The following is an 11,885-nucleotide window of genomic DNA, read 5'->3' as shown; positions in this document are numbered from 1 at the left end:
AAAAGAAATGCACTTTTAATATTCATTGCCACATGTGAAGGATATAAGCAACATACTGTCTTTAACAGCATTTTTTTTAAGCTTTAGTTGGGTAAAAATGGATGTCAAATTCAATAGGGCACTGGCAAGTTTACAAGTTATTTAGGATAGATATTCCTGAAATCAAACCTATTTGCTAAATTTCTTTTCCTCCTCTTCAACAATGAATCCAAATCTTCAGCTACTGTTGTTTCTCAGGGAAGTAGCTATTTCTCATACATACAGCAAACCTCAGTGTAATGACACTTTTTACTTAGGTAAGCATCTGAAGAGAGAGTTAACTTCCATGGCAGATTTGATTTAGAAACACTGACTGACTGGTTCTGCTTCTTATTCCCAAAGCAAATCATCAGGTTACAAGCAGAGTAATGGTGAGCTATCTTGGTTGGATGTGTCTTCAGTTTCTGGAATCCTGGGCAGGAGAGCAGATCGAGTTAACCCCCAAAATTTCTGTGGTGACATATCCTTCTTGGTGGCTGTAAATTTCCACCCAATGTGACTTGAGCAAACTCTGCATTGGGCAATAGTCCATGCATACCTGAAAAATAAAGCAAGTACTCATGTGTTTCATCTTTTAAATGATCATACATTTTTAAGAGAAATCTATTTCAAATGAAAATAATACACTGTTACAACTCTTAATGATACATAAGCTAATTAGAACTTGAATCCAAATTCTGAGTGTGATACTCAGAAAAGTCAAATTTTGCTAGGGCAAATACCTCTACAATCCTAATCCAAAACATGCAGTAATTTGGCTTCTAAACCCCAAGTATTAGTTAATATTTCTGTAACAACAATCAATGCGACAAAATTCCTATGCAAAAAAAAAAAAATCTGAGATGGACACATGGCAGTTCTACTCTTGGTATTTCAGTAGAAATGAATTCTTTAATACCATCTCACTCCAAAGAAATATTAGAATTGCTAACTTGGCTCTGAGGTACCACTTCTTGTTTTGTGTAGGTAGGACCGAATACTCACCTTGTACTTTGTACATGTATGTAAAACTTGATAGGAAAAGCTTTGGTTGGTACAACCTGAAACACTGGGTTTTCTATCACTGGGGAATTTCCCCCTCCCAACACAGAGGAAACATTCTTCCAAGCAATCTAGAATTTTCCTTTGGAATCTGAGTTTACTCTGCACAAGAACCCATGCATTGTGCCAAGGCCACATGCTAGTCCTGCACCTGCATTTTTGGTTATTCTGCATTTTCACGCTCACTGAGAACAGCAGGATCTGTTTTTATCCTCCCACCTGCAGAAGTATATACTTTTTCTACTGTGTATAAATTAAACATTTCAAAAATTAATGATCATCACACTAGGACATCAAAGGCATTCAAGGTAATAATATTAAACCTATTCAAACAAGAACAAATCTGTTCTAAAATGAAGACAAAAGGATGTAAGGCCACAAACACCATAATTTTTTTTCCAGTGGGAAAACAAATCAACAAAATATTTTTTATACATAATTTTATTTATTTTAACTACTCCAATGGAGAAGAGGATTCTTATCCATCTTTGTTTCCCCACCACACAGTGCAGTGCAGATACCGTAAAAGGAAAAGCATTAAAAATTCCTTTTTCCCCCTTTATCTACCATTTTGAGAAGTTAAGTTTTAATTTCTTGGGAGCCATCCAATTTCAGAGAGATTATAAAACTACTCCCACCCCCACTCCACCATCTCCTGATTACGGAGAGCATCCCAAACCTCTCCACTAGTAAGAAATAAATTGACTTAATCCCTACATTGGGTTTTTCTTTGGTTTGTTTTTCCCCCTACTCCCTTCAACCTCTAACAACTGCAGAAACCAAGGTTCGGTGTACTTGGCTACTGAAAGCCTACTAATTTCTACAACTCCATATACTGGTAGATAAATTGTTAGCTGGATGTAACTGCTTGACATCTTTACTCTACTGTAATATACTACAAGCAGTAAATATTTGAAAAGACATATAATTCCCAATTTTGTTCCCAAAAGAAATTATTTGATAGTCCGAGTGCTCAGTGCCAGGCTGGAAACTGTCATCCCCTCTAGGCTTTATTTAGCAAACTGAGCTTTCTCATGGAAGATGGGAAATAAAAGTAGAAAAGTAATGATTGTGGAAATTTAAGGAGATCCTTAAATGTTAAATACGAAGGTTCTTTTGATTCTTTTTCAAGTTAAAAAGGACAATTAATAATTATGAAATTATTTCAATTTCCTGCTAATGGTTACTTGTGTGATTTGCGGTAAATGATTTTATTCACTTATCTGAATCTATTATACTTCATGTGTAAAATCAGGGGACTAGCCAGATGATTTCTGAAGTCTCTCAGCCTTGAAATTCCACAAAATACTTTTTGAATCCCTGCCACATTCAGGGCATGTGGAGGCTATTTAGAAGCAACAACTGCAGTACCTGCTCTTATAGAACTTAGGATCTCCTTGAGACCACCCCACCCCAGGTCCTGACGCATGACAGCACAGAAATACCACAGAAATACAGAAATGCTGTAAGGTCAGAGAAGAGGGAGGTTACTTATGGGCTGGGATAGTGAGGAAAGACTTAATGGAGAAAGTGAGAGTTGAGTATGGTCTTAAAAAATGAAACTCTTGAAACTACCATCAGCTGACTAGCCAGTGAAGGCAGTGATTGGTACCCCAAGAATTTCTCCTTTACCTGGCACTATTCAACATTTTTATTAATGACTTAAAGGCACAGATGACATAAGGGGTAGGGGAAATGATTAGCAAAAAGAAAGAAAAAATTAGGAACCACAAATATATCAAATGACCTGGGTTCAAGTTATGCCACTGATAATTACTACCTATCTGGCATGGGTACATCATTCAACCTAGATGGGCCTCTGTTTTCTCATCTATAAAGGGAAGAGTTTCCACTAGGTAAAGTCTGAGGTCCTCTTTGGCTCTGAAATTTACAACGGACAAAGGTAAAGTTCTCTACTTGGATTACAAAAAAACAACTCCAAAACGACAGGACAGGAGAGGTAAAGCCAGACAAGAGGTCATGTGCAAAATCAGGGATTTTAGTGGATTGTTCAATACACCAACAACGTGGCAAAGGAGCTTAAAAAGCTCATGCTATCTTAGGATATATTAATGGAGACTCTTCAGAGCATAGAAAGTGACAGTCCTGTTATATATACCCTGCCTTGAGCAGATCACACCTGTAGCATTATGCAGAAATGATGACAGAGGGTTTATGGGGGCATCATGGTTATCTTTAAATAAACGAACAATGGTTATATGGAAGAAGAACAATTAGACATGTTTTGCTTGGCTCTAGACAGCAGAGCTAGGAAAGTTGCAGGGAAGTCTATATTGGCACCTTATAAGCAAAGATTTTTGACAATTCTCATTGTTCACTACTTTTTAATGTGATGAGTTCCCCATGACAGGAGGGTTTTAAGCCAAGGCTGGATGCCCACTTGCTGGGGAACGTTAGAGAGGAGATTCTGTTTTTGAGTTCCCTTCTAGCTTTTTTATATCTACCCTGAACTTAAACAATAAATAATATTAATATTTCCATAGCCAAAAGAGAACAGAGACTCAGTACGTGAAACCAAGAATCTCTCCTTAAGGAGAGTTAGTAACTTAAATTTGTTGGCCTGTTCCTACCTCTGTAAATGAGCCACTCTACAGGGCTGCTGTCAGAATGAAGTTAAATATGAGTTAAGTGTTTTGCAAACCACAGAGTGCTGTATAAATGCCATTATCATTAACACTACTATCACTGTTATTACTAATTTCTTTGAGGTGGTGGGACCATATGGCACAAGGAAAGCACCCCAGATCTGCAATCAGAAGACCAGCTTCAAATCTTGGCTCTGACACAATCTGTCTGATCCTAAGTGGTCACCTGAACTCACCTGGCCTCAGTTTCCTCATCTTATAAAAATAGGAACACTGGACTAGATGTGTCTCTAAAGTCTCTTCTTGTTCTAAATCTCTGAACAAATTATCTAAACTTCACATCACCTCAAGTGCCTGGCTGATGTGTTCTGCATTTACCAATCATTCATTCTTTTATTCAACAAACCTGCATTCTTATATTAAGTATTTAATAAATTATAACTTATGAAATCATAGTTAAAATGTTCTGCTTGGGACTTTGAGTACTTCAGAAGATTCAAGGCAGTCTATACTGTATTACAGCATATTATGGCAATCAAGCATGGACTACATTTTAATATGAATCAGCCATCACATTTGTGGGATAGAACCAAAACAATGTCGACTATTTACCTTAGCTCTGAGTACATACTCTAAACCAGCAGGGTGCTTAGACTTAGGACTCATCCTTTATAAACCAGTACATATTAATAACAGGTGCGATGACTTAAAAGTGAATACAAAATCTGATTAAAGCACAAAAATCATGTAAACTACTATAAAAATTCTCCAGCCAGTGGTGCCTACTCTGATGCTGACTAGCCTATCACTGACCTCTAGTATGGCAGACAACTATGGGGACAAAACAGTAGGAAGCCTCATGGCACAGTGGTGGAGACAACGCAGTACTGAGAGTGAGAGGCCTGGGTTGGTATCTCAGCTCTGACACTTTCTCCATCCCCATATGCCCATCCTACCTGTGACCTGAGGGAAGTCAGTTTCCTGTTTCTTCATCTGTGAAAAATTGAGCTGAACCAGATATCCTTTAATATCCCTTCTGGCTCTAAATCCAAGATTCTAAGATCAGCCTGACCTGGTCACAAAGTGTTTTACTTTCTGGACATGGATGACAGACTGGAGTGTTTTTTGCCTCCAATTTAAATTTTGTTCAAGGATCATTGCATTTGGCAATCTCTTCTTCTTACCTGTGCATTCTGTGCTATTTACTTATGTAAAAGGTACAAAAAAATAATGCAGCAGCTGCTGCTCAGTATTCACAGGTTGGAGAGCATTTAAGCAGAATTATTCATTTCATTTTATAGTTGTGACTGTAATTCTGGCTCAGGACTTTTGGCTTCTGTCTGGTTATGGCACAGAATACACTAAACTCTAAGAAGTTAAATTAAAAAAATAAAAACAACATTAAACAACCACCAAATTACCCGGGAAACCAGCTGTGCTCTGTTGAAGATCGGCCAATCAGATTGAGGTTAGAAGCCTTGTACACTGTAAGCGTCTCATGCACATATCCATGAGGATTCACGTATGCTGCCATAGGCCCACATAAGGACAAACTACAACAGATAAATCAAGACCAGCCACATAAATCACACTTGAATATGGAATGAAAAGTCTTTCTATCTAATTTTAACATATAGTGAATGGAACTAGCAAGAAACAGAAGGGTCTTGGGTTTAAGGTAATAATTTTTTTTCCCCAAAATATTGGTTAAAAATTCATACGTTGATATATGAGTACTATTAAGAGTCAAAAGTAGGAATTTCAAAATACAAATACTTGACAGTCAGCTTACTTCTGTCCAGCTTAAATAGCTCTCTTCTGAAAAGGTTTAATGATGATCAATAAAAATTCAATTCATTCATCTAATTCTGCCCTTAGAAATGAGTGCTGAACCCATTTTCAATGAAGACTAAAAATAATCAATACTAATTCTTTAAAATGCTTTGGCTTTTAAAAGCAAAGAAATCTCTACAAGAACTAAAAAATAAAATACAAAAATCACAGGATATACCTTCCCCCTGCCCCCCAGATATAAAAAGATCCTCAATTTATCAGAAGCAGTTTCTTGCAGTTATCTATATTGTGGAAAGAGAATTAGGTTCTGGTTCTGGCTTTGCCTTCCAAGTTGTTATGACCTATAGCAAATGCCTGGTGCAGGTTCAACTAGATGGCTTCTAACGAGCCTCTGAAAATTCTGTGACTTTGTTCCTTGCAACTGTGAGATTTTATGAAATCACTATGTCAATATAGTCACAACTTTAGAGCAGATGTGCGTATGAAAATTTAAATTGAAAAAAATTCACAAGAAACATGGCATTGCTCCTGGGCATATTTCTTGCTCCAAAAAATTTAAAAACTGATTGCTTCTTATCCAAATAATTGTTTAGTCCAAGTTTAAAAAAATTTGCATGAGATCATACATCAAACCAAAAATCAAATGAGTCCAGAATTCATGTAGAATACATGTAAAGAGCCAGGTGAGTAGTCAGGAACCTTGTTTTCTAGCCTCAGTTCTACTGGCTGAGCTGTATGATGCTGAGGGAGATGCCTCACTATTAGGGGTTTAACATCATTTATAAGGGATTTGAACTAGATGGTATTTCATGTCTTCTCAGCCCCAGGACTCTAAGTGTGTAGCCACTGACAAGTTACTTGGATGATACACGTTAACTTCTCTAACTGTAAGCTGGAGGCAACAGTGCCTGCCCTCTCTTCATGAAACACATTATCGGTGTTTCTATTATAACATAATAGCAAAGAGGCTGACTGAGAGCGTAAAAATAAGACTGCCTTTTCTATCCTTGGGTGCAACATATCAAGCCCACAATCACTGTAGTTACAGCCCAACTTCCAAACTTGTCCTGGAGGGAAGAGACATCTGGGTAAGATTCCAGAATCACAAAATCTCAGAGTTGGAAGGGACCTCAGAGGCCATCCAGTCCAACCCACAACCAAACCAGAGTCTTCTCTAAACAAACAAGAGATCATCCAGCTATTTCTCCAGTGAAGGGGAATCCACCCTGAGGGAGCCTAATCTACTTCTGGAGAGCTCCTTATCTAAAGCCTAAATGTGTTTCTTTACAAACTCCATTCACTGTTTCCTGTGGCAGATGCTGCCTTTAGAGGCAGGTGATACAGTGGATAGAGGGCTGGGCCTGTAGTCAGGAAGACTTCAAATTTGACCTCAGACACTAGTTTAGCTGTATGATCTTGGCAGGAGACTTTTCTTATGTTTGCCTCAAATTCCTCAACTGTTATAAATGGGGATGATGAATAGGACCTATTTCCCCGGGTGGTTGTGCATATTAAATGAGATATTTGTAAAGCACTTAGCACAGTGCCCAGCACACAGTAGGTGCTTAATAAATGCCTGGTAGCTTTCTTCTTTCTAGTTCTGCTCTATGGGATTAAGCAGAGTAAGCTTCTTCCTGTCACAAGACAGCTCTCTTGAGAAACAACGCTACATGTAAAAGAACTCCCCCCGGTGTGACAGCAAGACCACTGGAGCACTACAGCTCAGCTACTTCCTAACAGGCCTGTAAAAGGAGGGGGGTTGTATCAGATCAGTAGTTGCAGCTCTAAGATTCTTATGTGATAATAAAGTAGAGCAAGATGATGCATGACTGAAATACAAGACAACTGCTGAACACTGATTAGATATATTAACTACCTTAGATTCTGGAAATCAGAAGAAGGTAAAAAAAGTTTGGGTTTTTTTTTTTTTTCATTTTATTAGAGTCCCAACTGAATATCAAAGGGATTACAAAGGAATTACTGACTCCTACAATTCCATAAGAGACTTATATGGAATAATTTGTGATCCATGTTTTAGAAAAATGTTACTCATACCTAAATGAAGGCAATTTCATATATGCATAATTGTTAAAGAAATATTTATTGAGTATAAATTTTATTTCACAAAGTAAAAACCTGAAAGAAACTTTTGACAATCACCTTTCCCAGTAATTAATAGGTAAAGGATTTTACGTGAGTAGCGAACAAATTCACCATGTAAAATACAGAAGCATCTATGGGCAAAATTGCATCTGGCTGTAATTTTTCTCCTTGAACATCTTTCATTATTCTATCTCTTTTGTATTCCTCCAAACTCATCGCAAATGTTCAATAAAGTATCTTAACTGAATTGAACTGAAAAAGAATCTCACCTGAATATTTCAGTTTTGGTTGTGATTTCCGTTTCCTGACATTGCTTACAGCAAAGGGAGGTACACTTAGAAAAACACATTAGAAGATAAATAGAAGAATATAAGTATATACTCTGTTAAGTAGTCTCTGTAGAAAAGCTATCTAGTGCATGTAACACATTTCTAAGCTTTTTCCAGGCATTTCCCAAATACATTCCTTAGTTATTAAAAAAAAATTCCTTAGTTATAAAAAAACAACAACAAAAATTGGGGAGAGGACAAAAAGACAGAGAGATCAGAGATTAAATGAGAAAACACCAGATCACAAGCTGATCAAAATTAAACTAAATACAGAAATCTACCAGACAGAAAGTCAATTCAACCAATATCATAAGACACCAACCCCAAAATTAAACGTTCTTTGCTCTCAAAGAGCTTATATTCTAACGCTGGAGGTTGGAGGGTGAGGTCAAAAGGGTGAATACAACATGTACACAGAGAAATTTGATGCAAAGTAATTTGAGAAAGGAGAGATGACAAACATCCTTGGAGATGAGGGGCAAACTTCAGAGAGGTGGTAGCTAGGCTGAGTACTGAAGGAAGATGATGACTCTGAGGCTAAGATGAGGGAGGAATGCATCCAATGCAGAGGAAAAGCTAGTCTGGCTGAACTGTAGAGTCTATAAAGGGAAAGATATGATATAAGAATGGAAAGGTATACGGGAGAGACTGTGGGGGACTTCAAATACCATGCTGAGGAGTTTGTTCTATATAACACGGCGGCAACAGGAAGTAACTACAGATTTTTGAGCAGAATGATGAGGTCAACTCTGCACCTTTGGAAGATTATTTTTTGAAAAACAGATTGGTGAAGAGAGACATCAACAGGAGGGAGATCTGAACTAGGGTAGTGGCCATGTGGCTAGAAAAGAGGGATGAAGCCAAGGCTTGCAACTAATTAGAAAATGGAGAGAGAAAGTTAATTCAAGATTGGAACTTGGGAGATCAGGCAGGGCTAGTGTTATACTCAACAGGGAAGTTTGGAAGAAGGGCAGCTTCAGGGGATAGTGGTCTCTGCTTTAAAGATGTTGAGATGCTGACAGAATATCCTTTAGAGATATGCAGCACGGCAGACAGAAATACATTTTGTCTCCAAGGCAGTCATTTGTATGAAGATGGTAAATGTTCCCATTAGGGTAAATGAGATCACAAAAGGAAAAGGTATAGAGAAAGAAGACAGGATGATCTAAGGCTTTAGGAGACAGCCATGGTTAGATGAAGAAAGAGATCTAGCAAAAGAGACTAAAAAGGAGCAATCAGCAACATGGAGGGAAAAAAGAGGAGAGAAGAGTATCCATGAAGTCAAGAAGATAAGAGTGTCAAGGAAGGGGTGGTCACTGAAAGTGCCAAAAGCCACAGGGATATCAAGAAAGAGAAAGAGAAAAGGCCAGGAAATAGAAGTTAAAGGGATACTGAATTTCTCTTAATATTAGCTTCATGTCACACCCATCGAATTGGCAAAGATGGTATAACAGTAACAGTCAACAGTGGAGAAGCTTCTGGGACACAGGTACACAAATACTGTTGATGGAAATATGAGTATAATGATGCAAGAAAAGATACCAAAGTGTGCAGACCATTTGAACCATCTGCCCTAGTTGGGTATATAACCCAAGGTACTTATTGACAAAGAGAAAGGTCTCATATGTAACAAAAAATTCACAGGGGCATTCTTCGTGAAAGCAAAAAACTGGAAACAATGTGGGTGCACACTGACCTAGGAATGGCCTAACAAATTGTGAAATATGAAAATAACAACGTATACTATACCATAAGAAACAAATGTAATTCAAAGAAATAAGAATAACCCTATATAAAATGCTACAGAGAGAAGGGACTAGAACCAAGAGAAAAATATATACAATGACTAAAAATAAAGTAAAAGAAAACAGCACTAAAATGCTTCCAAAATCATTAATTACAATGACTAGCTTTAGGTCCCAGTAGAAAAACAGGGGACTGTGGACAAAAAGGTATAGATGTATAGATAGATAGATGGGTGGGGTGTGTGTGTGTGTGTACATACACATACACAGAGCCAGATATGGTTGCTTTGTTGGCTGGGTTTCACTCAAATTTTTCTTTATTAAAAGGAGGGACTCAATGGGAGGTAAGAGGCCATACTAGGAAATTAGTTTGATATTTTGAAAAGGGACATAAGTAGAAATTATTGGGGAATATATAAAGAATTGGGGAGATAGTTGGGGAATTTTTTTAAAGAATATACTGATTATACTTGCAGAGTAAGATTTTAGTAGTGCGGATGAAAGACTGAATTCTCTTAGGGGTTGAGAGTGACTAGACCCACAGTAGAGACAAAACTCCAGTTAAGAATATGCTAGTAAAACAGAAGAAAGAGATAGGAGCCAGCTGAAGAGAATGGCAGAGCAGGTGTGTCTGTGACAATATGAAGATAAAGGTCAGGAGATCTGAACAGGCGGATGAACAGAGAGGTCAGGGTATTCTAGGGGATATCAACCTGAAGAGAGGTAAAGTAGCACAATGGAGAGTAAGTCAGCTTTGATTCCAGGAAGATCTAGGGTTCAATCTCATTTCTAACACATTCATGTAACTTCCAAGTGAATCTGGTAGTTCTCTAAGATTATCAGCAAGACTGTCAGGTAGTGATTTGCACTCGGAGAGAAGTTTTCTACACCAATGAAATCACAGGTCCGGTTAAAAAAAGACGTACACCAAACTCTTGAGAAAGCAGGAGGTGTGATTTGAATGCTAGGTAGAGTAGCATTCAATAGGATCTGAAATCTGAAACAGGCAATAGACAAAAAAGTAATCTTAAAAGGAGGAAAAGAGGCAGGGGATGAATGGTCTGAAAGCAGCACTAGTATTATGCTGACTCTTCCACCTGGAGAGGAAGGACTTATTTTCCACAACTTAGTTTAAATAAACTTTATTAGGTATATTCAATTTATTTAGGTAATGTATAGGTCAAATGATCTGGTTAAAATAGTCCACCATGTCTAGAAAATAAATATACAGCTTAACAATTAATCAGCATTGCCCTGAAAATTATAATCAAGGGACTGTCTTGTTAAAACAGCCCATTTTAATACAAATCTTTGAAATCCTAAATTTTACTTTCCTTCTTTCTCTGGATAAAAATGTACTGTTTTTTAAAAGTTCTATCAAGAACACTGACATGACAATTCAGGTTTTGAACCAAATAGTTCAATTACCTTCGGGGGGAAGAAAAGTTACTAAATTGTCACTTGAAAAGTTTATGTGAATTATGACTGGCAAATGACCTTTTCAATTTGTAAGTGTTGCAAAACTTTTCTACGTATTAAATTATAAGGAAAATACCTCTTGCATGAAGTAAAAAAAAACGGTGATTTGAAACAACTCTGCAACAGGTTAATGTTACAAGCTAATTTTTAAAAAGCAATTTTAAAATTAGGTAGGGTTCTTGTAGGGTTAATGCAATTTCAAATGAGAATAGTTACTCTGATTTCATGGTTCCTAACTGTGCATCCTGATATATCAGATCCAAACAACTTTGGACTTCATCAAGAATTACTGAGAAAAGGTTAGCATACTCACTTTGTTCATAATATCTAGTTCACAACGAAGTCGCTGGATAGCACTGCCAATTTTAAGAAGCTGGATTCGTAATGCATCATCAATAGGAAGACAGGCAGCTACTCTGTAAGAAAAATCTTCCAAGACATAGTGAGTTTTTAAATTTAAGAACCAGCTAAGTAAAACAAGCATATCTTGCATAATGGACATGCAGAATCACCCATATTCTGAAAATGGATCCCAAACAAAAGCTATAACACAGTGATAGTGATGTTTTAAAATATAAACACAATGCATCAGTTAACGAAGGAAAATGCCAGAAAATAATATTACCAGGAAGTTCAAAGAAGTCTGAATCATATGGACAGACCACACCTACCCTTTATACAATTTAACAAGTTTACATGTGCTATCCCCTCTTTTACAAATAGGAGTTCTAATTCATAGGCTGAGAAAA

At 37.2% G+C, this 11,885-nt stretch overlaps 1 protein-coding gene across 3 annotated transcripts in view; it reads right to left on the bottom strand.

Moving 5' to 3' along the window:
- CRBN (cereblon) overlaps window positions 1-11,885 on the bottom strand; it is a 36,093-nt gene continuing 24,208 nt past the window's right edge. For all 3 annotated transcript variants that reach the window (XM_036737920.1, XM_036737921.1, XM_036737922.1), the window contains 4 exons: window positions 11,450-11,565; window positions 7,853-7,917; window positions 5,108-5,239; window positions 1-577 (listed from right to left, as the gene is read on the bottom strand). In XM_036737920.1, the coding sequence (XP_036593815.1) occupies window positions 394-577; window positions 5,108-5,239; window positions 7,853-7,917; window positions 11,450-11,565 (497 nt within the window). In that variant the 3' untranslated portion in view covers window positions 1-393. The remainder of the gene's footprint in view (window positions 578-5,107; window positions 5,240-7,852; window positions 7,918-11,449; window positions 11,566-11,885) is intronic.

Source organism: Trichosurus vulpecula, chromosome 9 (assembly GCF_011100635.1).
Source record: "Trichosurus vulpecula isolate mTriVul1 chromosome 9, mTriVul1.pri, whole genome shotgun sequence".
Taxonomy (NCBI): domain Eukaryota; kingdom Metazoa; phylum Chordata; class Mammalia; order Diprotodontia; family Phalangeridae; genus Trichosurus; species Trichosurus vulpecula.
Note: the sequence above shows the minus strand (reverse complement) of the source record. Positions and strands in the feature narration are given on the sequence as shown.